Source organism: Gavia stellata, chromosome Z, assembly GCF_030936135.1.
Source record: "Gavia stellata isolate bGavSte3 chromosome Z, bGavSte3.hap2, whole genome shotgun sequence".
Classification (NCBI taxonomy): Eukaryota; Metazoa; Chordata; class Aves; order Gaviiformes; family Gaviidae; genus Gavia; species Gavia stellata.
In genome coordinates this window covers 26080586-26107340 of record NC_082637.1, presented here as the reverse complement: position 1 = coordinate 26107340, position 26755 = coordinate 26080586, and the positions used below count along the sequence as shown (strand labels likewise).

The 26755-nt window shown below is 44.4% G+C and overlaps 1 protein-coding gene across 1 annotated transcript in view; it reads left to right on the top strand.

The window, feature by feature from the left end:
* Positions 1–9655, top strand: part of CMYA5 (cardiomyopathy associated 5) — a 46552-nt gene extending 36897 nt beyond the window's left edge. Inside the window, exons 11-14 of the mRNA XM_059834287.1 lie at positions 5814–5947; positions 6729–6828; positions 7878–8054; positions 9024–9655. Coding sequence (XP_059690270.1) covers positions 5814–5947; positions 6729–6828; positions 7878–8054; positions 9024–9276 — 664 coding nt within the window. The 3' untranslated portion in view covers positions 9277–9655. The remainder of the gene's footprint in view (positions 1–5813; positions 5948–6728; positions 6829–7877; positions 8055–9023) is intronic.
* The last annotated feature ends 17100 nt before the right edge of the window (positions 9656–26755 follow it).

The window sequence follows — 26755 nt, the reverse complement described above, 5'->3', positions numbered from 1 at the left end:
TTTACCACTTATTTTCCCTCAAAGCAATGCCCTATTTCCTTTTCCAAAAGCAGCCCCTCAAGATTAACCTCGAAAGCTTCTATAATGGCACATGATGTTTCAGTGATGGAGAAATTTTTTTTAAGATTTCTATTTAATTTTTTGCACAAAGCCAAGGAATAAAGAGCCCACTGGTAGATGGAGTATACTGCCTGTATTGCTCCCATCCAAGGCCCCCAAGGTGCTAGTTGGGGCTAGAAATCAATTCCTTATGTAGCTGATTCAGTGAGAAGCTGCTTTCTAGTACCTTAGGGACCTTAGAGTTCCTGTGTCGGATGCCTATATCAGGTGGAATAAAACTGTGTCTTTATGCACATCTAGGAGCATTTGGGCCCAGAAATGCTGTAGTTTCTTCTGGTTGCTTTCCTTGCAAGCTTGGAGTTTGTCCTTCTCGGGCTTCCTGAGCAACACTCATCTTGGGGACCAGCGAAACACGGAGCCCGTTGACAGAGAGCCTGTGCCTCTCATGCTCGCAGCAGCCCTGTAGCTGAGCAATTTCCCAGTCCCTGGTTGGGAGTTCAAACACATTTCTCAGCAGCCCTGGAAAGTTCATACAACTGCTGCAGGGGGCACAGTGGGAAAGCAGAGTGTGGGGGAAGGACATCCAAGGGAAGTCCTGGAGAAAGCAGCCTGGTCACATCCCACAAGGCTGCTTTTGTACATGTCATTCTGGGAGCTCATCCAAAGCAAGGGACTCCGCCAAGGGAGCAGGCAGGGAGAATTCCCCCCTCAAACAGCTGGAAACATGTGTGGAGCCCCTTGTCTCAGGTCGCCCCCTGTAGCCTTCGGCATGTCACAGAATCACAGGATGGTTGAAGTTGGAAGGGTCCTCTGGAATTCAACTGATCCAACTCCCCTGCTCAAGCAGGGCCACCTAGAGCCAGTGACCCAGGCAGCTTTTTAGTATCTCCAAGGAGGTCCTTGGAGTAGTCCCAGAGCAGTCCCAGCTCCCTAGGGAGAAAATTTGAAGAGCATCTGGAAATAAATATCATAAAAAGTTTCCTTCAAAATACCATAAAAAAAAAATCTTTATTTTCCCTTTCGGGTTCTCTCTGCTTGCCAGCTTGCCACCTGAGGGACATGGTTTCAGATAAAATCATCTTAAATCTTATGCAACAATGAGTCCCTGGCCTGCTGCTGTGGTTTTAAAGCTCCTTCCTGGGTAGATTCTGTTTCCAGAATCTTTATGAGGCTTTGAAATGTTTCTTTCAGTTTCCAGAGCTCTGCTATTTTCTCACCGTTCAGCCTCTTTGTGTTGAGAAGTCAATGGAGCTGTGGGTGGAAAATGGAAAACTGCAAGAAGTGCAGTCCAGGGATTAGGTGTGGGGGCTGTTCAGATGGAAATCATGTATCACATAATGAGAAATCTGTAAGACTCAGGGAGGCAGAAATTAGTACAATAATCAGTGGGTTTGTAAAAGTGGAAGTGACTGAGTGTCATCTGCTCTGTCAATGCAAGACCGGCACTGCTAGAGACTGAAATTTGCTGTCTATCCATAGAGCAGGTCTAACACTGGAAAAAGGAGAGCAAACCTCCCCCTATTCCATTACCCACATGACTGTCCTGCCAGCTCAGGAAACAAGGTGTGGAAAATAGGGAGTCCTCCTCCCCTCGGGCTGTGCTGGGCTTGCCATCTGAGATAGAAGTGAGGACCATTGCAGGTGGTACTTTGGTGATCTAACCCCAAGACAGCCAGAGCTGGGACAGAGGAGAGGAAAGGAAGCATGCGGCACAGCTGGGAGCAAACTCAGAACTATTTGCTCTTTATTTTTACCTTCAAGAGCTTTTTTCCACCCATGGTACAACCTTTCTGTGTATCTTCATATGTGTATGCTTCTACACGTATCTTGAGAAGCTTGCATGCTTTCAGCTCTATCTGAACATCGGTGACACCAGCACAGGTCTGGAAGTGCTGTTTCAGTTGGAGGGTGGAGATGACAATTATGGCACAGAGGGCGTTCTGAATCACTGTGAGGCATATAATTTGCTGGGTTCATGCAATATTAAAAAATATCCTCTAGACATTATTTCCTTGAAATAAATGAGGATGCTGATGAGAGAAACATGCATCAAAGCACAGCATCAGATTTCCCTAAACCCAGGAAAATCACAACTTTAACAGACATCTGCTACTGTAATATTCCTTGGCAATTTAAAGGTGAAGAAAAAACTTGTAACTCCTTCATGTTCTGCTTTGAATAGCATGTACCTGAAATTTGGAGACTGGATTTTGAGACTTAAAGATTCCTCTTGCAAAGAGAGGGATTAAGAGGAGATACTTACAATATTTAACTTCAAGTATTTCTTGAATTTCTATACACTGAATTTTGTATCATATTACCAAGACATTGTGGGGGCATTGCAAATATGATAACATTTAGGCTAAAGGCTAGGATGCCTCATGCTTTCATAATAACATTATTACATTTCCAATCATCTATAAAGTGAGCAGGTGTATTTAAAGTAGAAAATAGCTGACATAAAAAATGTTGTAGGTGGAATTCTCTTTCTTTCATGACCAAAATTACAGCTTGAGGAAGATCTAGCTGCAACGGTTGTTACAAGAACTTGGAAATGAAACAGACTTTCCCCCAAGACAGTCAGGATGCATTTTCCCTTCTCCTATGCATAAACTGTATGCTGTAAGCTAAGCAGTAATCATACCTTCGCCTCATCCTTGCTTTTTTATCACTGATTGCAGGGTCAACCTGAAGCATGACAAACTACAGTGATTGCTAGGGAGCCCTCAGTATTCACTTTCCTCCTTCACCCTATCCTCTAAACAGAAAGAGAGGTGATAGCAAGACCTATTTCTTCTTTCCACGCAGCCTCTTTTGAGCTTGAAGTTCAGTCAGAATGTTGCAAATGCCTCCTTGTAGGCATATTCTGCTTCATTAGTTGGCAGCAGCAGGACTGTTTTTTAAGCCTTAATTGTGGCTAAAATTGATGGGCTCTTATTCTTAGGCAGCTTAAAGCTGGCTAAAATAGATTACCAAGCAGCGAATGCTATTTGAAAATCTGATCACTGTTTTACTGACCAGATCTGCTTAAAGTCCAGACTTTTCTGTCTCATTGTTACAAATGAAAAGAGGCATGCTATTGCTCTCAGATTTAAACATGCAACCAAATTCTGATTTGGAGAATTTTAGATTTGAAAGAGACCGAAGTCTGAACTTTGATGGCTGACCCTATTCTGCAACTGGCTGGGACACAAACTCTTTTCTGAATACTCAGGCTCTGGGATCCAGACTCCAGACTATGAATACCCCAGCTGTACTCATTACACCGGATTGTAGCTGTCTATTTGGATTTAGAAACAATTTCCTGTTTTCTTAACTAGCCATGAGTTAAATAGCACATAGCGAAAAAGAAGATCGCCTAATTTGTTTGGAAGGATGCTGACTTACATGGCGTTTTCCAGAAGACAGAAGAAAGAGCCATATAGAGGGCATCACTGTGCTTAAGACATGTTGATATACATGTTGCCACAAACAGCTTCTGATGAATAGCTTAGAGTATCATCCATTCATCTCACTTGTAACTGTTGGCTCAAAACTTCTTTCTAGTGGTCTGTGCTTCAGATTCACACCAAAAATGTCAGGATGGTGCTTTTAAGGAACAAATTGAGTGAGACTTGTCTAGGAAGCATGAACAAATTTCTTCAAAGCTTAGGTCCCCACTTCTTTTCCCATGCCTCTGCTTCCATCCTCATTTTCCTTTCTCTCAATTCTTTTATATTTGCCTCCTTGCTCAGTTTCTGTTTTATACTTTCCTTCATCTCATCTTTCCTGTACTCAAATGAACCTTTTTCTTCTTTCCAGTCTAAAGATCTCAGGTTCTCATCAGGCAACTCATTAGGTTGCACCTCTTCCCTGAACCTTTCAGTAAGAACCAACCAGCCTGCCAAACTCCTGGTGCCTTGCTGAAGTGGTCGGGGCTTTGGTTAGTCATAAGGGTGAAGCAAACTATGCAATTGCTACCATGTTTGGGCAACCCATTTCTGTTTACTGCATCAGTTACAGCATTAATGTAACATGTTCCCCAAAGGCAGCATGGCCTTGCACTGATCACGCAAGAGCCCCAAACTCTCTGAAATTCTTTCAAATTGAAAAAAAAAGATCACAGGAGCACCCAGTGCTTTTTCTCAGTGCTTTCAATCACTTTTAATGACAGCTGTCAGTACAAAATACCTGTTACAAACTAATAAGGATGATGCACAAGTCTTTCCCCAGGATGCCATCCTCCTAGGCACGGAGCTGTGTGTAGTCTTTGCAGGAATTCAGTGTGTGTAGGGATGTGGGATTTTACCTTTATGTGATAAATGCAGCAGAGACAGGCATGTGAAAAATCCTGATGGATGAGCACTGATTATTCTTCAGATTATACTGCTCTCTGGTGGGACATACGCGGAAAAACAGTCACTACAAATGAACAGCAAGGATCTACTGACTGCTGATTTGCCTGCCTTTACCTCCTCTGGGCTCACAGTAATTAGTGCTGGAAAAGGTAATTTGTTTAATCTAGCCCCCCACAGAGACTTTTCTGGAGGAGGGAAACCATCCTGGGCTCCACTCTCAAACCTGAGGTGGCAGGGAAAGTGCATTGCATGCTCTCCAAAGTCACGTCTCCTGTTCGCGAATTTGCTGGAGAGCAGAGCAAGACTCCCACGTTCAGCCCTTCCTCAGCGCAGAGGACAGGCAGGTTATCTCAAAAGACCTGCGTTATACTTGAAAATTTAAATGCTTACCTTGAAAATTACTACAAGGATTTTTGGGAGGAAATGATCTAATTCATACAGATGAACAGTCTTTACCTGCAGGCATATAACGCGGTGGGTGTATACTGTCTGGTTTTAACATTATCATATGAGGCAAAATGAGGAAAATCAGGATTCAGTGTCTAAGAGTTTGTTAAGCCCATCTTTCATACTCCTGACAATATAGAAAATAAAATTGGCATCTTTCTAGCCATGCAAAGTACTTTCACTGGCACTTCAAAGCGCCTGTGAAGCAGATTGAGTGGGTGCTGACTCTCGCTTTCCCGCAGTGTGTCAAGACATCAGCAGTGGAGGATGTGAGGGCTGGAGCTGAGGCACCACAAAGGGGAAACGTAGTCAAAGCAGGGCAGTGTACAAAAGCGGTTTCCCTGCTGCCACCTCTTGCAAAACCAGCCTGTTAGAGTGCACAGCACCATAAGGAAGACAGAGCCAAGACACTGTTGATGAACAATTTGTGAGCAAGGAGTTCATAATCAGAAGTGCAAGGTTTCTGTGCGATCTCAGATAAGGGTATCCATTCTTTTGGATCAGTACAAACACAGCAAGTGCATTCACTGTCATGCAACTGAATTAATTACAGGGGGTTTTTTTGTTCAGAAGCTTGCTCATTTTGTAATGCAGCCTTTTTACAGGAGGCAGATGAGAATTTGATTCTGCACTGCCAGCATTGTATGTGATGACTTATGCTGCAAAATGAACATGAAGTGAGCATTACACCAAATGACTACACTGAGTGAGAAGGTGGTACAGGAACAAACGCCTGAAAATTTGTCAGATGAAGTAAGGAGGATGCCTCAAGTAAAATGCCAGAGCTCCTACATAACCCATTGTTTGTGAAAACAGTGTTTGTCTTTACAATTTGAAGTTTCTCTATAATGCCTGCTGTTTCAGTAGTCAACAATAATGCTAGGTGGCTTAGCTGTTTGCAGAAATTATTCTGTCCTGGTTTGGATATCCACATACATTTTCATGTATTAAAATCTTCAAAATTTGCAGATCTTTTGCTGGTATAAAGAAACCTGAACTGAAAGTATCCCTGGAGCCCAATGTGAACTATTTCTTCTACCTGAGGGCTGTCAACCCATTTGGGACAAGTGAACAAAGTGAAGCAGCTCTCATCTCAACTAAAGGTAGATCACCATTTTCTGATGTCGGAACAATGGGATGGAGGGGCAAAGCAGCCAAAGATGGCATTTTCCTGTGGAAAACATAACTGAACTTTCCAATACGGGAGTAAGCAAGTTACTGAGATGAAAGGGATTGTATTTTATATGCTTAAAATTAGCACAGTCAGGGACTACTTTTCTTGAAGTTGGTAGATTTATGTCAGTGTAAAACTGATGTGACCTCAGAAGCAAAAACATTTAATTCTGTCAGAGATATGAAATGATTAAATATTCTTCAGGGACCTCAGTTTGCTTGAGTTTGGCAGAGCACATTCTGATAAAATATGCCATGATCTTTAAAAAAACCCTGCAATTGAAACCTTACAGACATGGGGTTTCAGGGATGAGGAGGCATGCAGAGCACCTTTAAAATGTAATGGATGATTGAAACGTTAAGGTTTCCAGATAAATATTGTTAAATTATATGTGGTTCTTCCAAACCAGCCTCAAAAGTCAAATTTGCTATTTTGAAAAAGCAATTTATTGAAAATTATTCAACCTTCTCGAATACTGAAGACTTCTTTATCACCTAGCTACATTTCTGAATAATGGAGTGCCATCCCAACTGGGCACAGCTTGGGAGAGTCCTTGCATTTGCACACAATTTTCTGCCACTCCTACCTGCCAGCAGACACAACTCTGTCCAGCTAAGATGGCAGTACTGTTGCTTAACTTTTATGATTCACCTCGTGTTAACATTGCCAGCCTCTCAGAACTGGTGTTTCTTTGTTGTGAATTGTACAAGGAACTCGATTTTGCCTGCTGAGTGACACAGCCCATCCCGCTTTGCAAATCTCCTCCAATGCAACAGTGATCCGCCTTCCTGAGAAAGCTAAATTCACTGGGTAAGTAGCAGCATGATGAGTATGACCACCCTGCTGGGTTCAGGATGGGTCCCTCACTCTTATTTTTGCCTATAGGTAGCTTTCACATGGCACTAACTGATGCTGCAGAAGAACTGAATCATTTCAGTCATGTAGTCCCTGGACGTTGTGTGATTGACTCCCCTTTCAAGCAACGCAATATCTCAATAATGACAGTAGCAGCATTGATGTAGGTTCTGTGAAGAGTTCAGTGTCACACTGAGGAACCTCCAGAAAGTCAAAGGCAGTGGTACCTGCTGGGACTGCTCGGTTTGCCTCAGTCCATGGTCACTGCTGAATCCTTGAGCACTTCAGTCTCAAACAGTATTTGCTGCCCTGAGAAGGCCAGATTTGTGGGCTTACTTTTGAAAATATTGTGGGTAGAAGTAATCCATCCTTTTACTTTGCTCCTCTACTGAGGGCATTGTTGGTAACGTTTTTCAAAGCATCTGTGGTTTTGGAGAACTAGGAAGTGCCCCTGGGATACGTTAGAACGGTTGTACCAGGCTAGCTCCATCTATTGCAAACATGATTTTTTTTGACATACCGGTATCAGTTCCACCACAAGCACAGGTCCACTTGTATAGGTTGTGCCGTACTGATATGAATTCTTAAAAGGTAATGAGGTATTACTGGTTTAAGCACTTTTCTTTACTGCTGCAGGTGAATGCACGCAAGATGTTTGTCATTGTGTCTATTAAAAACAGCCATGCTTTCTAGTTTGAAAAAGCCTGCTAAATTTGAGGTCTTTTTTTGCTTCTAAAGTCACCTTTTCCATGTTTTGTTAGCTTCATATAATCTTGGGTAAAGTTGCCTAGTTTTCAGTCCTCAAGATGGGTCCATCTTAATGCAAAGATGAAATGAGTCTCAGTGACCACATTGAAATCTTTGCTAAAACCCTGCAGTTAGAAGAACAGAGTGCAAACCATTAGTAATTTTAGATGCAGCTGCATGACATGACTATAAGAAATACCATAACATGCTTGCTCTACCACCACGCTCACTTTACTGTGCACCTCTTCCACAAACAGGTTTCCTTCAGTCCTGGGTGAACTGCTGCCTGCTCGGGGACGTCATTACTGGGAAACAGTTGTCTCTGCCTGCAGAAGCTACAGGATTGGGATTTGCTACGAGGCAACATCACGGTGCAGTGTCCTGGGGCTGAGCGATACCTCCTGGTGCATGCGGTGCTGTCTTACACAAACCAGGTAAAGCTGAGTCAGTCTAGCTGCTTGGGAAGTTACTTGTCCTTCACGTAAATAAAGCTGGCCAGCTTCAAGAATCACAACAGCAGAAAGGATCTGTCTCCCTACTTTCTTCCTCTTCTTCTTCTTGAGTAATAAGAAAAGGACAAATACAAAGGAACTTTAGACTTCCTTTTAATTGAAAAACTTTACCAAATACCTTAAAAAATAAAATTAATCTCAAACAGACCAGTTTGCTGCCCTTCAGCCAGCCAGTGGATAAAACTTAAAAAACTCATTTGCCACTGCTTTGTCATTCCAGGCTTATATCTTCAACTGCTTAACAGAATCCCAGCAAGTGTATTTATTTCCATAAATGCAGTCTTTTCAGAATCTATTCTTTTTAGAATCTGCAGGAGGCTTCAAGCCTCCATAGGGAATGACTTCTCCTGCCTTGCCCTCCACAGTGACAGGCACCCACCTGCCACTGTGTCAGAGCTGCCGGTCACTGGAGTAGTCTCCAGCGGGCCAGTGCCAAGCTGCTTGGAGTTTTGTAAGGCATAACCCTGTTAATGGTGTACAGGTGCTCTTGATCTAAACATATATGCTTTTTTAGTGTGAAATCATATAGATGCATGAACATAACTACCTAAATAAAACACCTGAGATGCAAAGGAGTTTGCCAAAGCAGAGCTCATGCTTAAATCCCCACAATGACATGTGGTAAGAAAGGTATAGATGAATATGATTACAGCAAGTCTGCTTTTATCCTGAGAGTCCAAAGATGCCAAGTGAAAGGGCTCATCAGCATGGCAGGCTGGGTTTTGAAGCAATGCTACATTTGCTTTGCTTTCATGCTGAGCAAAATGCCATTGCCACATGATAAGCTGCTGTATGCAGCCACCTGTTAATAGGTGGGAATTAAGCAGTAGGTTATTTCTGGTAAATTGCCATGAAGAGGCTCACTGTATTCTGGTTTCCATTTTCCTGTAGCTTTCTTTACAGATTTCTTCACACTGGTGTGATGAGTGATGTCCACGTGACAGAACACCCGGCCAGGATCGGCATCCTGTTGGATTACAGTGGAGGCAGACTGTTGTTCTTCAATGCAGAGAGAGGACTTGTGCTGTTCACCATCAGGCACAAATTCACTGATGCTGCTTACCCGGCCTTTGCCCTGGAGAAGGCTGGAGCACTGACCCTGTGCACGGGCATGGAGCTGCCAGAGTTCGTGAAGCACAGCTAATCCCCTGCTTCACACTCTCAGGAAAACTGACAATTACAGTGTCAGGGGACAGGGAGGGGAAGGGGGATGTCGGGGGGGATGTCTAGTCTTCACCGATGAATGCCATGCACACAGCTCTTCCCCACATCATCAGTAATTGTAGTTAGTGTTCAGCCATGTAATCACCCTGAGCCTGGAGAGCAAATGGGCTTCTTCAGATAGAGCGTGCACCTAGTGATATACACAGCATTACTTTTGAGGGGAAAAAAAGTTTTGTTAGGTATGAACATTCAGAGGGGGGGAAATGTACTTTCCCTGTGAAAATAATGACAGTGCTAGCTGTCTTTTTAAAGTTGATGATGACCCTGTGTGTAAAATAAATGCATCTCTCACTGCAATACATGAAAGTCATCATTTCATCACTTGCCAGGACAGCCGGAGCCCAAATCCAAGATTATGTGTTTGAAAAATGTGCAACAATTTCAACAACTGAACCATTCTGCGGGTTAATATGACTTGTGTTACTGTTTGCCAACTCTTTTCTTTAAATGCACAAATTAAGAAAACTTGGAAACTTAGAAATCTGCACGTTTACAAAATGAGTGAGTCCCAGACCAGTCTTCATATCAGTCATGTGAAGTTTGAGTATGCAACACCTACCTACCTTGCTCACAGCAGACTAACTGACAGGTACTCATGAAACACGTGTATGTGTAAACTTGATAGTAGTGGTAAAAGTCTTCCCGATGTTTTTCATCCTGAATTCATTGACTAGGTGGTTTCGATGGTGAAGGTAGGGTTGCCACCTGGGACCTTAGAGAAGAGTCAAATTGCCAGTGACCTTCTTGTGGATCACCCCTTTTCCACCATCCATCACTGCTTTTTACCTTTGCGCTTATCACAGAATCACAGAATCACTAAGGTTGGAAAAGACCTGTAAGATCATCAAGTCCAACCATCAACCCAACACCACCATGCCCACTAAACCATGTCCCACAATGCCATGTCCACACATTCCTTGAACACCTCCAGTGCTGGTGACTCCACCACTTCCCTGGGCAGCCTGTTCCAGTGTTTCACCACTCTCTCAGTAAAGAAATTTTTCCTAATATCCAGCCTGAACCTCCCCTGGCGCAACTTGAGGCCATTTCCTCTCGTCCTGTCGCTAGCCTCTTGAGAAAAGAGAACAACACCCACCTTTCTGCAACCTCCTTTCAGGTAATTGTAGAGAGCGATAAGGTCTCCCCTCGGCCTCCTCTTCTGCAGACTGAACAACCCCAGTTCCCTCAGCCGCTCCTCATAAGACTTGTGCTCCAGACCCCTCACCAGCTTCGTCGCCCTTCTCTGGACACGCTCCAGCACCTCAATGTCCTTCTTGTAGTGAGGGGCCCAAAACTGAACACAGTATTCGAGGTGCGGCCTCACCAGCACCGAGTACAGGGGCACGATCACCTCCCTACTCCTGCTGGCCACACTATTTCTGATACAGGCCAGGATGCTGTTGGCCTTCTTGGCCACCTGGGCACACTGCTGGCTCATATTCAGCCGGCTGTCGACCAGCACCCCCAGGTCCTTTCCTGCGGGGCACCTTTCCAGCCACTCCTCCCCAAGCATGTAGCATCGCATGGGGTTGTTGTGGCCAAAGTGCAGGACCCGGCACTTGGCCTTGTTGAACCTCATCCAATTGCCCTGGGCCCATCGATGCAGCCTGTCCAGATCCCTCTGCAGAGCCTTACGACCCTCAAGCAGATCAACACTCCCGCTCAACTTGGTGTCGTCTGCAAACTTGCTGAGGGAGCACTCAATCCCCTCATCCAGATCATCGATAAAGATATTAAACAAGACCGACCCCAAAACTAAGCCCTGGGGGACTCCGCTTCTGACCGGCCACCAACTGGATTTGACTCCATTCACCACGATTCTCTGGGCTCGGCCATCCAGACAGTTTTTTACCCAGCGAAGAGTGCACCTGTCTGAGCCACGAGCCGCCATTCTCCAGGAGAATACTGTGGGAGACAGTGTGGAAGGCTTTAGTAAAGTCCAGACAGACAACATCCACAGCCTTTCCCTCATCCACTGGGTGGGTCACCTGGTCATAGAGGAGATCAGGTTGGTCAAGCAGGACCTGCCTTTCATGAACCCGTGCTGGCTGGGCCTGATCCCCTGGTTGTCCTGCACGTGCCCTGTCAGCACCCTCAAGATGAACCTCTCCATGATCTTCCCCGGCACTGAGGTCAGGCTGACAGGACTGTCGTTCTTCAGATCCTCCTTCCAGCCCTTTTTGTAGATGGGCATCACATGGACAAGCCTCCAGTCGCCTGGGACCTCCCCTGTTAACCAGGACTGTTGATAAATGATGGAGAGTGGCTTGGCAAGCTCCTCCGCCAGCTCCCTCAGTACCCTTGGGTGGATGCCATCAGGCCCCATAGACTTGTGAGTGTCCAGGTGGCATAGCAGGTCGTTAACTACTTCCTCCTGGATCATGGGGAGTTTATTTTGCTCTCCATCCTTGTCCTCCAGCTCAGGGAGCTGAATACCCTGAGGATACCTGGTCTGGCTATTAAAGACTGAGGCAAAGAAGGCATTAAGTACCTCAGCCTTTTCCTCATCCTTGGTGACAATGTTCCCCCCCACATCCAATAAAGGATGGGGATTCTCCTTGGCTCTCTTTTTGTTGTTAATATATTTGTAAAAACATTTTTTGTTATCCCTTACGATCGTGGCCAGATTGAGCTCTAGCTGGGCGTTTGCCTTTCTAATTCCCTCTCTGTGTGACCTAATGAGATCCTTGTACTCTTCTTCAGTTGCCTGCCCCTTCTTCCAAAGGTGATAAAACTCTCCTTTTTTTCCTGAGTCCCAGCAAAAGCTCCCCATTCAGCCAGGCCGGTTGTCTTCCCCAACAGCTCTTCTTACGGCACATAGGGACTGCCTGCTCCTGCGCCTTTAAGATTTTCTTCTTGAAGAAGGCCCAGCCCTCCTGGACCCCTTTGCCCTTCAGAACCATCTCCCAAAGGACCTTCTCAATCAGTGTCCTGAACAGGCCGAAGGCAGGCTTGCAGTCATTTTCCTGCATCTGCCCTGCTCGCTCCTGTTATCTACACTAGCACCAGCATCACACCAGCAAGGTGCAGTGTTTCAGGGTCATCAACACAGGCAGGCTAAAAAAGGCTGGTGCCAGCAGAGGAGTAGGATGCTGATTTTTCCCCTTGGCTTTTTCAAACTGTTTTTCCAAGAGCTTCACATGTTGCTGGAATGGCTATCTTCTCGGCTGCCCCAAGGGCTAAATGCATGAGTGCAAGTCGTGCTGAACTCCAGTGAATGCTGGGGAGAAATTAATCTTAAGGCAGGCGAGCAATGCTTTTCTTGCTGTGCCTGCTCTGGAGATTTCTGCCACAAGGGACGACACTGCCAGACCCATTTCTGAGCTCAGCTGAAGAGCTGTACTCCCCAAAGTAAAGCAGATTTCAGGATTCTAATGGAGAGGGTTCGCTATTGAAGAGAGGACTTAAATGAGTTACAGAGAGGCTTCTGCATTTTATGCTGAGGATGTGCCTGCTGCTGCCGTTTAGTTTATGATTTAACACCAGCAAGGCATGTGCTTGCTGCTTTAGCCTGCTGTATGCTTGGTGTCCCAGAGGAGCCACACTGCACACTGTCATAGCAGGCTTGGGCGGGATGGTTGAGGCAAGATAAACAAGATCCTGTGACCATTTATTTTAAGCCAGAGCTCTTTTTGGCATTTCAATTAAGGAGCGCCAGTTCTGAGTCCCTACCGGGGAGAGAGAGGAATGAAAAAGCACAGTAGTTAGTGCCCTGTTGGCTCAAGTGAGTGTTTTGTAGAGGTGTGCAGGATGGTGAGAAACAGGTCCGGTATTAATTGGGAAAGAAAGACAGAACGGGTATTGAGGGTAGCATTATCATGAAGGCTGAGGAGGAGGAGAGAGAAGGCAGGCTGGAAACTCACACCGAGCAGATGGTGACAAACTAAGAGGCAGGTCAGTGGTGTTGACAGGGTGCGTTCCTCAGGCTCCCACAGCCAGTGAGCTCACCAGAGGTTTGGCTATCTTCAAAGCTTAAGATGTGCTTTGAACGAAACCTGAAAAATCCCAGCTTTGGGGCAATTTTACCTGCCTTCTCCTCACCCTGGTCACTGCTGTCCCAAGTGTGCGATTGCTTCATGGACACCAACATGATGTATTGTCAAGGGGACAGCCAGTGAGAAGGAGAGCAAATTGACATGAAATTATTTGGGTGGCTTTTTCAATGAAGGCAAGAGGCAATTGCTGTGTCAAAAGTAACTGTGTATTAGTAGATAGCGGTTTGAACATGAAAAGTGAAAGCCTCATCCACTGCCACGTATTAATACTCAGGTACTACTGCAACATTTGAGCTTGGCAAAATATTTTTCTTGGATGCACTTCATTCTTAGAAATATTTGGTTCAATTTGAAAAACTGCCTGACTCTGTTTTCTTGCTAATTTTTGTATAAGGTTCAGCTTTTAGATTGGGCAATATGAAAAAGTGTATTTACTGTTTATGTGAAAGCTGAATAGATTATTTGAAATTGAAAATATCACTCAAAGAGGCTAAACAATACTGATTCGAATATCTAAATCTGGACTGCATTAAGCTATGCCGGATGAAGAGATGCCTAGGGAGAATATCTTGTTCAGAGAGATGGAAAAAAGTGCACAGTAAACAAAAAACAATATACAAGAATTAAGATTCAGTGTAGGGAGAAAATTCGTATTAGTGAGGAAAGCAGATCCTGAAAGCCACAGTTAAGCTGCTAGGACTTATAATAGATGGTGCAAACTCTCCTGCCCTTGGAAAGCCTAGAGGTACATCTGCTGTGATCTTTTACTTGCCTGATGGGCACAAAGTGGCACCAAGTTCAGGAATTCACTGTCCAGAAGGTAACTGTCCACAGGTGTGTCAATATACAGTGAAGTCCATACAACTTTGCATTCAGATAAATTGAGATTTTGAGGCTTGTTGCATCCATTTTTTCTGGCCATCATAGTTTGCAACAATATACTAGAGAGAAAAAAAGACCACCTCCCAGTCACTGTATTTTTCTTGCACTTGATGAGTTTAGCATTTAGAAATACCTTAAAAACAGAATGACATTTTTCAGCAATGGATGTTAGTTATCTTGGCTGATAGTAACTAAGTCTTCATGCAAATGCTGACAAGGCTGTATGGTACGTGTACACAGTCCGATCATCATTCCGTTCTTCGAATTACATAGAAATAAATATATTTTAAGAGTTACACGAAGAACTGTAAGATAGTTCACCAGTAATTTGGGGTTTATTTTCATCCTGAAAGTACCAAAGCTGATACCTAACACTGTAAATATTGTTAATAAATATTTGGGCTGATCCGAAATACATTGCATTAAAAGGAGCGATCTCTTTTCACTTCAGCAGTTTTTAGATTAGGCTCAGAAACCCTTGTGCACTGAGATGAGAATGTAGGCCTGACTGTAAGAAGAGAAAAATTAATTTCTACTGTCAAAATAGTGTTGAACTGGAATATTGCTAGTATCAGTAGTATTGATCCACAAACTTCGCTTAGGTCTTGCTGCTCCAGAGAGAGAGTTTAATGCTTCCATGCGATGTCAGGTGGAGGAACTTGGCAATGCGTCTGCAAACCGCAGCGCATGCATGCAGGCACAACTTTGCTTTTGCCCCAGCTCTTTTTAAAAAGGGAAATGTCACTGAAATTTAACTGTTTGTACTGAAAATGGTCTAGTGATGCCTTATTTTAGAAATAGGTACGTTAAAAACCTCCTCCTCCCCACTACTGTTAAGGAACTTAATTACAGGTTATCACTAAGCCTGTTGTAAGACATAGACCCAGTATGGCACAGTACCAATGAACCGTTGCTAAATCTACAGTACTCTGATATTGTCTGTGATATACATGTGAAATATGATTTCTATTAGCACTGCAGAGTTTTGAATAGGTATGTAAAGATGGATTTAAGAATGATATGAAATTATTATCTTTCTGAGTCATCCTCATTTCAGGTTAATAGATAGGACCTCTGACATTTTGAGGTTTAAATTGGATTGAAAAACCACATTCTGTGGTGGAATCATGATTACATTACTGTCATTTTGCTGGTGGATTTACTAGCTATCAAGAAGCTCAGTATGTTCAGATAGTCACACAACCAGCAAGGAAGTGAGAGCATCTCTTTCATTTCCAGCCACGTACTGTGGAAGGGAGATTGAACTAGAAAAGTACCTTCATTTTTCATGTTGAGTTTGTCCTATTTTCTACGGTAGCGGAAAGTGGCATTTGCTGACCAGAGACCACTCCGCAGTGCAGTTCCTACAGGAGCACAACCTGGAAGGAAATGGAGCAGATGTCCACCCCAGACCCGCAATGATTTTGTCAATGGTTAGAAAATGCACCATTTCAAGTGCAGTACCACTCTGGAAAATATCTGTGCAGAAATGATACTTTCCTTTTCAGGAGTTGTATTACAGACACACCACATTTCTAAATCATACTCTTCTCAACCCTGAAGAAACAGTGCTGCAAGCAGAGATGGAAGTCACCCATAGCCATTAATGCAGTGGTCAGCTGAATTTCAACCTGCCAGACTGTTACCTCGCTGCTGAGGAGTGAGGAATGGAGAGCTGGACCCCAGCCACAACAGGTACAAGAGAGAACTGGCTTCTGCTGAGCAGGCAAGAAGCCAGAGTGGCTTTTAATACTGAGGCTGGGAAAACGAGACCTTTATCTGAGCATCCCTTTATATAGCCCAGCCTTCTGAGGTTGTAAAATCTACGTATCTCTCATCACTTCATGAGCCCGCCTCAGATGGCATCGTGCCTATGTAGTCCCACAGCTCTTATTTATTTTCATATTCACCATGAGGAAAACTACATTTTGAAGTAAAATTAACAAAGATAATTTTACCTAATGCTGTAATTGTGTTTTAGGTATGTGTCTGTCTGCTTTCTGCTACCTTTTTTAAAAAAAAGAAAATTTCTGAAAAATGATACTTTGTGAATAAAGCACAGCCTTCAGAAAAAAAGTAACAATACAAATAAACCCTGAATAGTTTGTAACAAGGGAGGAAGCTTTACATGCTACTTGAACACATCCATTGGTGTTGGTGTCCCACACTGGCTATCGGTATCATTCTCTTTATCCATGAAGGGCTTTTTCTTTGTCTGATGTTTTAATAAAAATGTTATGTGCAGGATGTGCAACTAGCAGTGCAAATAACTATTAAACGACTGCTAGCACTTAGGAAGTAATCTGTATCGGTATTCAATGTACCAAGTGAGGGCTTTCTTTTCAAGGCAAAGAATGTGTGTTGAGATAGGTAAAGAGTTTTCTGTGGTTCAGTCACAGCAGAATTACACAGGAACATATACTAACAGCCTGCCCAGGTACAGAAAGGGCATTACTCCCTAGAGTATAAGAGCAGATTTTGGAAGTTAAACCGGGGCATTTCTTGGTGGTTAAAAACAAAAGACCATTGTGTCACTGAGCCCAAGTAAAAACTGCATTTTTTTGCTCAGGGCCATATACTTCTATTATATGCTTCTCCAGCAGAAATTGATGCAATGTTCTGTGATTGCAATGCAGCGAGATTCAGCTTTGCTGCATGGCACTGCAGTTATTGTTGCGCATGTTCAGTGAGTTCAGTGGAGCCTGTATAGGTTGGGCTTGCTGATCACATGTGACTTATTTGGGCAATTAAAGAGCAATAAATCAGACAATTCCCTGAAGTGCGGGATTTCCAGGACACCTGCATACCCATGGTGGAAAAATGCCATCAGCTTTTCTTCCAGTTATTCTTCCACAGCTGCTGGACCCTGGAAACCCCCACAGAAGGAGCACAGCAGTTAGAGTGCATCTGAACAGTACTTCTGCTGCAAGAAATGTTAATGCTGGAAGGGCTTACTTTGGGCCTTAATTGTGCCTGAGGTACATCTTCTGCTTGAGTTAACAGGATAAAGGTAGGTAGGTCACATTGAATTTACCAGGGGAAAAACAAAGTCCTCTTCCCCAGTCCACTGTAAGGAAACATTTGTTGTTCTGCTACTGAAAGCTGGCTTTTCAACTGCTTTGTAGTGTATTCCTCATCTTTAAAAAAAGCAGGATCTCTGCTAACGGCAAAATGAGTTACAAGAAATCCCAAGCAGTTATAGAGAGCTCTGCCTTTGTGATCACTTTACACTGTTGTTTTTCAAACAAGACTAGAAATAATTTAAGATCTTCACATTAGTGAAACTCTTCCCTTAATTAATATGGTTTTGATCTTGAGTTAAACAGGTTGGCTTTAACTTTCCAAGCTTAAAATAGTTATCTGCCTTTTATAGATAAGTATCTGTCTTTTAAGATGGTACACTTGCTCTGCTTATATACTACCTTGAAACTGCAAGGCAGCTCTATTCTCTTCAGTGCAGTGGTTATGGAGGACTTTAAAGATTACGAAGTAATGGGTCAAAGGAGAAGGCATTGCAGCTGTAACCCTCAAGAGGATGCTAACAAAACAGCAAAGCCATGACCAGCACCACCCATGTATAGGCAGCAGGATGTTAGCATAGGGAAGCAAAAGCTTGGAGATGTTATGGAATTGTAACCCAAGGAAGATGTGAATGCTGACTCTTACTGCATAAAGAAAGGAGCAAACAGGCAAAAAGGCAAGATGATATGCTGGATGTTAGGACTGGGGTCTTATTTTTGTCAACCTGTAACAAATACATAACAGCACGTCTCACTCCTCTTTTTAATGTACAGTTACTTAAGCTGTGTATGAACTCAATGGATCACATTTGTACAAGTTGGAAAAGCAAGTGTTAGGTCAGACACATGGCACTGAAATGAATCCAGAGTGACAGTTCCCACACTACGTCTTGATGTAGTCCAGTTCCTTGGATACCCCCCGCAGGTGAGAGCTGTGGAACAGCCATCCTTGATTCACCACCTGCTTCAGCTGAGGCTTCTAGTCTGCACTGTAGACAAAGGAGAATAAAACTGCAGAAAGGAGGCTAAGAGTGAGAAGAAAGACAGGTGCTGCCAGCAGGGCCATCTTCCTCAGGACTGCCGCCAACGGGGCAGCCAAAAAGGACCATGATGCTGGAGTGCAGTTGCTCTCTCTTTTAGACCTGCAGAGGTGCAGCAGAGCAAACCCCTCTCAGACCCTGGCTTCTACACTTAGCGGAACAAAAAACCAGGAATGACAAAATGGCAAGTTTCAAATGAGGTGGCAGAAAGTGTACAGAATGTGCTGGCATGTGAAACAGCTGGTCTCCACAAAACAACAACTCCTAACCACAGCCAAAAACGGTAGCTAAGTGTGACATGTACTCAACTTACATCAATTTCACAGCTACATGTCTTGTGCTGTAAATCTGGAAGAGTGCAATTATTGTTCTGCAAATCTCACTGAAATTTGTGCAGTCCAGCTTTGACAAATAGGCAATTTTTTTTAAATGAATAACTGCTTCATAAGGAAATACCTGACTTGCTGTATGCAACTAGCGCTCTGCAATCCCTTCTATGAGCTTCCACGTTCTTTCTAAGACAGGGAAGGTGCTTGTACCATGAATCCAGACCAGCTCTGGTATGGCACCAGGGTATATGGTACATCATCCCTCCTGAATGATGCCTGCTTGGCTAGCAAAGACTGTTTGGTTGGCTCACCAGTGTGGTAAGCACACTAACAGTCACCCAGTAGCTTGTTCAATCCTACCCTCTTTTCATGGATTAGCCAGTACATGATTGCTTTTACTTTTAAAATATTTATACTCTGCTTGCAGTGTCCTTGCACCCACCAAAAGTAACTTCTACAGCCAGTAACATCTAAAAGTAAGTGAACCAGCAGCCATAGCAAGTATCACATTTTCTCTGTCATTTCTCCTGCAGCCTGTAGTGACAGCACTGATTTCTGGTTTTGCAATGTCTAATTCAGTGACTGCAGCAGTGTGAGAAGCACTCTCACTTTCTCCTACTTTAGTCTACAGAGTCGAAGTATGCATGTGTGGGAGTACATCATGCAAGTATGGCTTCACAAGAAGGACTGACAAGTTTTTAAAATGCCGTTTTCTCTGATCTCACTCCTGGAATGACTCTGGTGCCCCAATGAGTATTTGGGCAGTTTTATGCCAGCACACCTGTTCTTGTAACTGAGATTGAGAGGAGAGGAAAAGTATTTCATTTTCAGAAAAATGGGCTGTGTGGAACTTCCAGGGAGAACACCAGAAGACAGGGTAATGTTTCTGAGCCACATAATTCTGAGTTACTCAGTAACTCGAATGAGATGCGTCTATCTCCTTCATTATGTATGCTGCTTTGGAAAACAGTGCCATTTTCTCTTGAATGCCAAAGATCTACCAACCTAAAAGTTCCATCACCTGAATCACAGAACCACAGAATGGTTGAGCTTGGAAGGGACATCTAGAGGTCATCTTGTCCAAACCCCCTGCTCAAGCAGGGCCACCTACAGCTGGTTGCCCAGGATAATGTCTAGATGGCTTTTGAAGATCTCCAAGGATGGAGATCTTCCACGAGTTGTCTGAGCATCCTGTACCATTGCTCCATCACCCTCAAGGTAAAAAAGTGTTTCCTGATGTTTTCTGCCTCCCAGCCACAGCCACAGTGTTTGGGGCTGTAGGACTTGGGCTGCTGTTGTACAGAAGTGTCAGAGAAAGGCTGTGACTGGAGGATGACGGGGACCATTTGCTGCAGAGGTGCTGGCAGGAGGACCCAGCAGGGACAGGGCTGTCAGCATGGCCTCTGTCTATGGCACTCAGCTTCACAGGTCTTCAGGACAGGTGGCTCAAGGGACTTAGGCAGCTTAGACAGACTTAGACAGCTCTGCCTCAGTGGTTGGAAGGGAGAGGTGGTGAGGCTGGAAAGCATTCCCTGCAATGGCTTGCGCTTGGATTTTGAAAGGAACACACCCCAAAAAGCTTCTCAATTTTTATTCAATTTCTATTAAACTAAACAGCTGCTCTTGCAGCACCATCAGGTCATAGCGGGAGACGGGTCCATCCGCTGGGCTGGCTGGGTGCTCCCCTGCAGCCTACTGGGCGGAGGCGTTGGAAGGCCCTGGAGCTGCGTCATCTTGCGCCACTCGGTGCCTCCTCGCAGGTCCCCTTCTCCCATCTGCAGGCTCGTTGTTGGTGGGCCTCGGGCGCAGGTAGTAGCGCCGCTGCGGGGATCTGCTGCGCTGCCGCTCCCTGGCCGCCCCTCTCTGCCGGCGGGCGGACGACCTAACCACATACTCCTGGTAGTCGTCGTCCGCCCTCACCGTGTGGAAGATGCGATTGAAAGAACACCTGCAGAGCGGACACACAGCTTTCCTGACAGCCCGCTCCTTGATGCAGCCGAAGCAGAAGGTGTGGAAGCATCCGTCGATGTAGGCTGCGTTCTTGATCTCGCCCAGGCAGATGGTGCACAGGTCGTCTACCGCTGCCTCCAACTCCTCTGCCTGCTGCTGCTGGCTGGTGGAGGCTGTCGCGGCAGAGTTGCGCTGCTCCAGAGCCTCCTCAGCACCCGACGCCATGACCTGCCACAAGAGATGTTGAGAGCTTTCCTGGCACAAGGACCGGAAAAGCAAAGAAAGCCCCAGAAAGCCGTGGGAGAGGGGAGGCAAGGGCCTCCCAAGGGATCTCCTTGCAGGCTGAAAAGTGGCAGCAGAAGCAGCCCCGTGGGACAGCCAGCCCCAAGGGCTGCCCTCCCCACCTGCCCGTCCCCCTCAGCTCCCCCCAGGGACACTGCCCGCAGTCCAAGACCCCCCCACTCCCTCCACTCTCCCAGACAACCGGCATGATGCGAGCTAGCACAGCTAGTACCTGAAGGAAGCGCTCAGGGAAGGCGGAGGAACTGGCTGGGAGTCTTCAGTGGTGCCCACAGCCACAGCACAGCCGCCATATGGGACCCGCAAGACCCCCGCCAGCCAACACTCTGCACAAAGGCAGCACTCCCAGCGGAGGTCCACAGTCCTGATGGACCACCAGGACCCCCAGGTCCTTTTCTGTATAGCTGCTTTCCAGTCAGTCAGTCCCCTCAGGTGCTTGTTGCTCCCCAGGATCAGGACTTTGCAATTCCCCTTGTTGAACCTGATGATATTCCTTTCACCCCATTTCTCTGGCCTGTCAAGGTCCCTCTGCATGGCAGCCTGACCTCTAGCATATCAGCCACTCCTCCCAGTTTTGTGTCATCAGCAAACTTGCTGAGGGTACACTCTGCCTCATAATCCAATTCATTAACGAAGATGAACCATATTGGACCCAGTATTGAGCCCTGGGTTACACCACTAGTTACCAGCTTCCAACTAGACTTCATACCAATGATCACCATGCTGAATCCACCTGCCCAACTCTCAACAAAAGTCTTCTCTCTAATCCGTTCAAAAAAACTATTCTAAGCTGCTACAGCAAAATTAGCACTATATAATGGAAACTTTGCATGTAATCACATCTCAGTGGGATGTTTGATCTTCACCGTGACATTCTGGTGAGGCAGATCCCCAAGATTTTGTGGAGGTCTAATGCCCACATAGTTACTGCTTAGCAACCAAGAGCTTCTTCAGAAGAAAGCAAATCCTTTGCAGCCTGGGAATTAGTTGCTGTGACTTCCTTCCAGGAAGGAGGAGGAGAGCTGAAACTGTAAAGTGAGTGGCTCTCAGCACATTCATCTCCAAGAAGGTACCAATGGCTTTATTCCTCACACCATGATCTCTGTTACTATCTGAATCAAGCACATCTCAGAGCCAATGACTATCTTGCAGACTTCCCCGGTGCTCTGGGGACGTGAAGAAGGCTCACTTCTTTCCTCAATAAGATTATTCCCTATCGGTTTTCAACAGGAGCCCTGCCGTCAGAATCCAGGCTGTTCTGAAATCTGTCCTTTTTCATATACTTCAGCAAAGTTTATTCATTTCCTCAGTCCAGGTAGCATTAGCCCAGCCTTGAGAAACACTGGCCATGCACCTAGTGGGGAGCTGAGGCCAGCTGAGGCTCAGTACTTGCTTGGTGTAGCGGGGATCTGTCCCCTCACCTGTAAAATTTTTACAGGAGACCTGTTCCACAAGGTGCAAAAGGAAAAAATGGGCTTCTCAGCGGTGTTTCAAATGTTGTCTACGTTAAAAACTGACTCTAAATCTCTGATAGCATCCTAGCTAACTTATCTCACACTTCTCAGTTTTTCTGTTGTTTTCATTATCCTTTAGTAAGTCCAGTCTGATGTGTGATTTACATTGCTCTGCCACTTCTTAGGGTCCTTTCTGTAAATATTAAGAAGTTGCCTTGGAGTTCCTTCTATAAATATTAAAGCAGTTTTAACCAGCATCTTATATGGTCTCTGTGGCAACATTGCAGAGCTATTTTTAGACCCACAGTCTTAAAGGCTGGTGTGCAGAATTCATCATTGCTTTGCTCTGGGAGCTTCTTTTGTCCAATAAGATTTTAAATTCTGTAACTTCTCCAACAAGCAATCAGGTACTTGATATTTCTTGTGGCTCCAGACTTCTTCCCTGTGCCAAAAGTAAATGTTCCTTGCAGTGATATAAGCAGTCACCTTTCTCACAAGTGACATACAGAAAAATCTATTTCCTTCCAATTGGCAGATACTTCTTTACATTATTGTGTCTCTGCTCATTCTTGTCTTTGCTTAAATCTAATTTTTATTCTATTTTCTCAGAAGTTAAATTTTCAAAATGTCTGAACAGCGACTTTTCCTTCTCTGGATGCTCTCCAGCTGGTCTGCTCTTTTTGCATTTTTTTTCCTGATATCTAGTGATTACTACAAGAAATGAAGGTCATCTAGTACCAAGTCAAGAAGAGATTTTTTCCTGTAAGTCTTACCTGTGTTTATGTACACCCATAAAATATTTACATTTTGTCCAATAGCACAACGCTGTTCAACTTACGATCCAGCGAAACCTACTGAGACATTCCTGAAATACTGCTGCAAAACAAATTGTTCCCATCCTATGCCCATGTAACTATGTATTCTTACCTAAGTTCCGAGTATTTCTTCTTGTTCTTCAGGATTTTCACCATCTTTCCATCTTCAGGGTCATTTTGGGCTCTGCTTCTCTCATCCAGCAGCCCTGTGTCACTGTTACTGCCACCAAGATCTTGTGAAGGTTCCTCTTCCAGCACCCAAGCCATTGACGTTGTAGAATAGTAGTGGACTCACAACAACTCTCCTGGCCTCCACTTCCTACTTCTTACAGTAATCCTTCTTCCATCTGAGTATTTTGGAGATGAGAAATGCATGTTTTCCAAAAAATAATTTATAAATAAAAGGGTTTTTTCAAGAATATGTTTTGCTGGTTTCTGGTCACCTGTTATCCATAAGGGGGCAATATATGGCAAGAAGAAGAGAACTGTTGAACTGCACAGAAAGTGTTGTCAGGACCCAAGATTAAGCGTATCTTTGCTTTTCACTGGGCACTGGAGTGTCTCTGTTTTTCTTCACCTGAGAAGGAACTTGAAGGATCCAACCCTACAGTGTTATTGTTTTCAAAAACAGTATTATGTCTGATGGCTGTTGAGAAGGTCCTTTAATTTTGCACAAATATGGCCTTTGATTAGGACAGTTGTGCTGTATTTATCTTTTGCTTTCCTGTAGAGAGTGAGAAAAAATTATTTGTAAGAAAACAGGGCAACATATTTTTCTTTCTGGTATGCCTTATCAAGAACTAGTACAAAACTATTGTTCAGCTGAAGCTATGCAATTTTGGAGAAAGAAGTTTATCAGAAATGAATGACATTACAGGAGGAATATCCTCTCAGTGGTATTGAAAAGGAAATCTAGATCAGCTCACTGGCAGTCCATCCACCTTTATGCTCTCCTAACAGTGATCTGTATAGAGCTGGGAGAGGGAAAGATAATTTTCCGGCTCATACGTGACTTTGCCATTCTTAGACCAGCCTGATCCTTCACACAAAATAAAGAAGCCTTTTGGTCAGATGCCATCAATACCCAACAGTTGGGATTAGCTGGAAGATGATGTTCCAGCCATATCCTATTTCCTTTACCTTTGCTGCAGTCCTGGAGTGGGACACAGCAGGGCATTGCCAATAGCACTCTTCTGTATGTGACACCAGGGCGTCTGCCTGTGCTAGGCATGGCTTGTCATTTTTTTTGTGGTGCAAAAGCGGTAGTGTGGTCCTGTGTGTCACAGTGATATGCACTTGCACTTGCACAACGAATTTGTGTCATTCTCTGTCAGATGACAGCAGTGATCATTCCCTGTTCTGAAAAGCATGTAGTATGTGATGTGCAAGAAAAGACACTGTGTGATAGTTCCAGAAGGAAAATCATGGAGAGGAGACCCCGGCAGTCTCATCCTCATTTCTGTTAGAAAGATCTGAGGAACGAGTCAGTATTCAGATCCACTTAGCTGAGGACAGTGATTGTGAACTGGAGGCCAGGAATTGCACCTATTAAGTGAGTCTCTGATAGGTTTTGGTTGATTCCAGCTGCTGTCATCTGAAAGTCCACTCTGAGCATATCGTACTATTTAAGTATTTTGGTGGTATGATAATGTTTCTGAATGCATGCCAGGAACAGTAGCAAAAAATACCTTCACTATGCTAATGACTAAAGTTGTTAGCTTCTACAGAGGCCAGCTTCCCAATATCATTCAAATACCAGGAAGTCTGAGTCAGTCCTGATCATCTCTTTGGGAAAACAAATTCACTCCTTTGCTGAAAAATAGCATGAGAGAGGAGTGACCTCACAATTACTCTGCCATTCCATGGGGCTGGGCATCTTGGTGTGGAGCATTGCACAGCTTCCCGATGCTTGAGATGGGCCATCAGGCAGTCGACTCTGTTATGCCCCAGTGCTGCAGGTCATAAAAAGACATTTTAGTCTCCATGATGCTGTCCTTTCCCCTCTGCACAGCCTAAACCTCTTTTTCTTTTGTGCCCCTCTTCCTTTCTAGGCAGCAGCCACCACCAGTGGAGCCCTGATTTACTTCTCCATTTGACTTTTCTCTTACGCCACTTGCCTTTAAATGCCTCAGAAAATCCAGGCCAGGCTCTGTGTGGACAGAAGTTGAGCCCTTGGGAAGAGATGGTGGATTCATATTCGTACTGCCTAGCCTGGACCTTTAGCCCCAATAAAACATGATGTAGGTGGTTGCTGCTTCTTAGTTGGTTTCACAAATGGCTACACGCATGTCCCTGCCTTCCACCTACTGAGACAGTGGGCCTCAGGGGATCTCTGTGTGGGGTTTTGTGAACTGCTCCCATCACACTGCCTCCTCTATGGCTGCAGCAAGCCGAAGCAGAATGAGCACTAAAGGACTCAGGTCCGATGGTGTATCCTTAAACTCTTAGTGTATACAGTCTTCCTAACTGGCCACACAATTCCTCACTTCAACATACACTCTGACTTTTAATATCAAATATTTCCTTTAAATTAGAACTAACAAGAAGACTAAGAAAAGGGAGGAGGGAAGTAAAGTAAAATTCTAAAACTGAAAAGATTTTTCTCTTATGAATTTGATATGCAGAACAGATGGTCCTCGGGGAAAAAAAAAGGTCATGCAGAGGAAAGCAGCCTAGAATGAGTCTGTATCCTGCTCCCACTGCACTGGGACCATGAGCAGCTCAAAGCTAATGCAATTGCTTATTCTGTTGAATGGTAATTTCCATCCCTTAGTGGTTCTGTCTGCAGAGAACACAGCTCTGTTTTTTTAATCCAGAATTCCTTCTTTTCATTTTTTTCTCAGTAACCAGTGTGCAACAAAATCACATTATGTGACGCTGAAACACATTTGGAAACCTTAGCTGGCCTTCTTAGGATACATTTTCATTAATAATCTATTTGTGCAAGAGCTAGACAATTTCTCTGTAATGATGTTTGTAATGGGATTGTTCCTCAAGTAAAGTAGTGAAGAAGAAAAGGCAAAGAGTAAGTCCTCTTATTTTCTTGACCTTAAAATATATTCTATTTCCAGCCCTCCAGACATTTGCTTAGCAGGTCAGTGTGCTTCTAAACAGCTGAATTGTTCTTTTTTCCGTCTTTTTCAGTGGTGCCAGTCTTTTTTCAGTGGTGCCCAGTGACAGGACAAGAGGTAACGGGCACAAACTTGGTCATAGGAAGTTCCATCTTAAACATGAGGAGGAACTTCCCTACTTTGAGGGTGGCAGAGCACTGGAACAAGCTGCCCAGAGAGGTTGTGGAGTCTCCTTCTCTGGAGATACTCAAAACTCACCTGGACACATTCCTGTGCAACCTGCTGTAGGTGAACCTGCTCTGGTGGGGGGGTTGGACTAGATGATCTCCAGAGGTCCCTTCCAACCCCTGTCATTCTGTGATTCCGTGATTCTTCTCCAGAGATTGCTCTGTAAAGTTCAGTTGTTGTTAACTAAAACCTAGCCTCCGAAATGTAAAACTCATTGAAGTGGGTTTGACTTGTAAGAAATTATTTGTCTGCTTCAAAAAACTAGTATTTCTCTTTTCTCCCCTCTAATGATGTACAAGTGGTAACTGAAGGAGC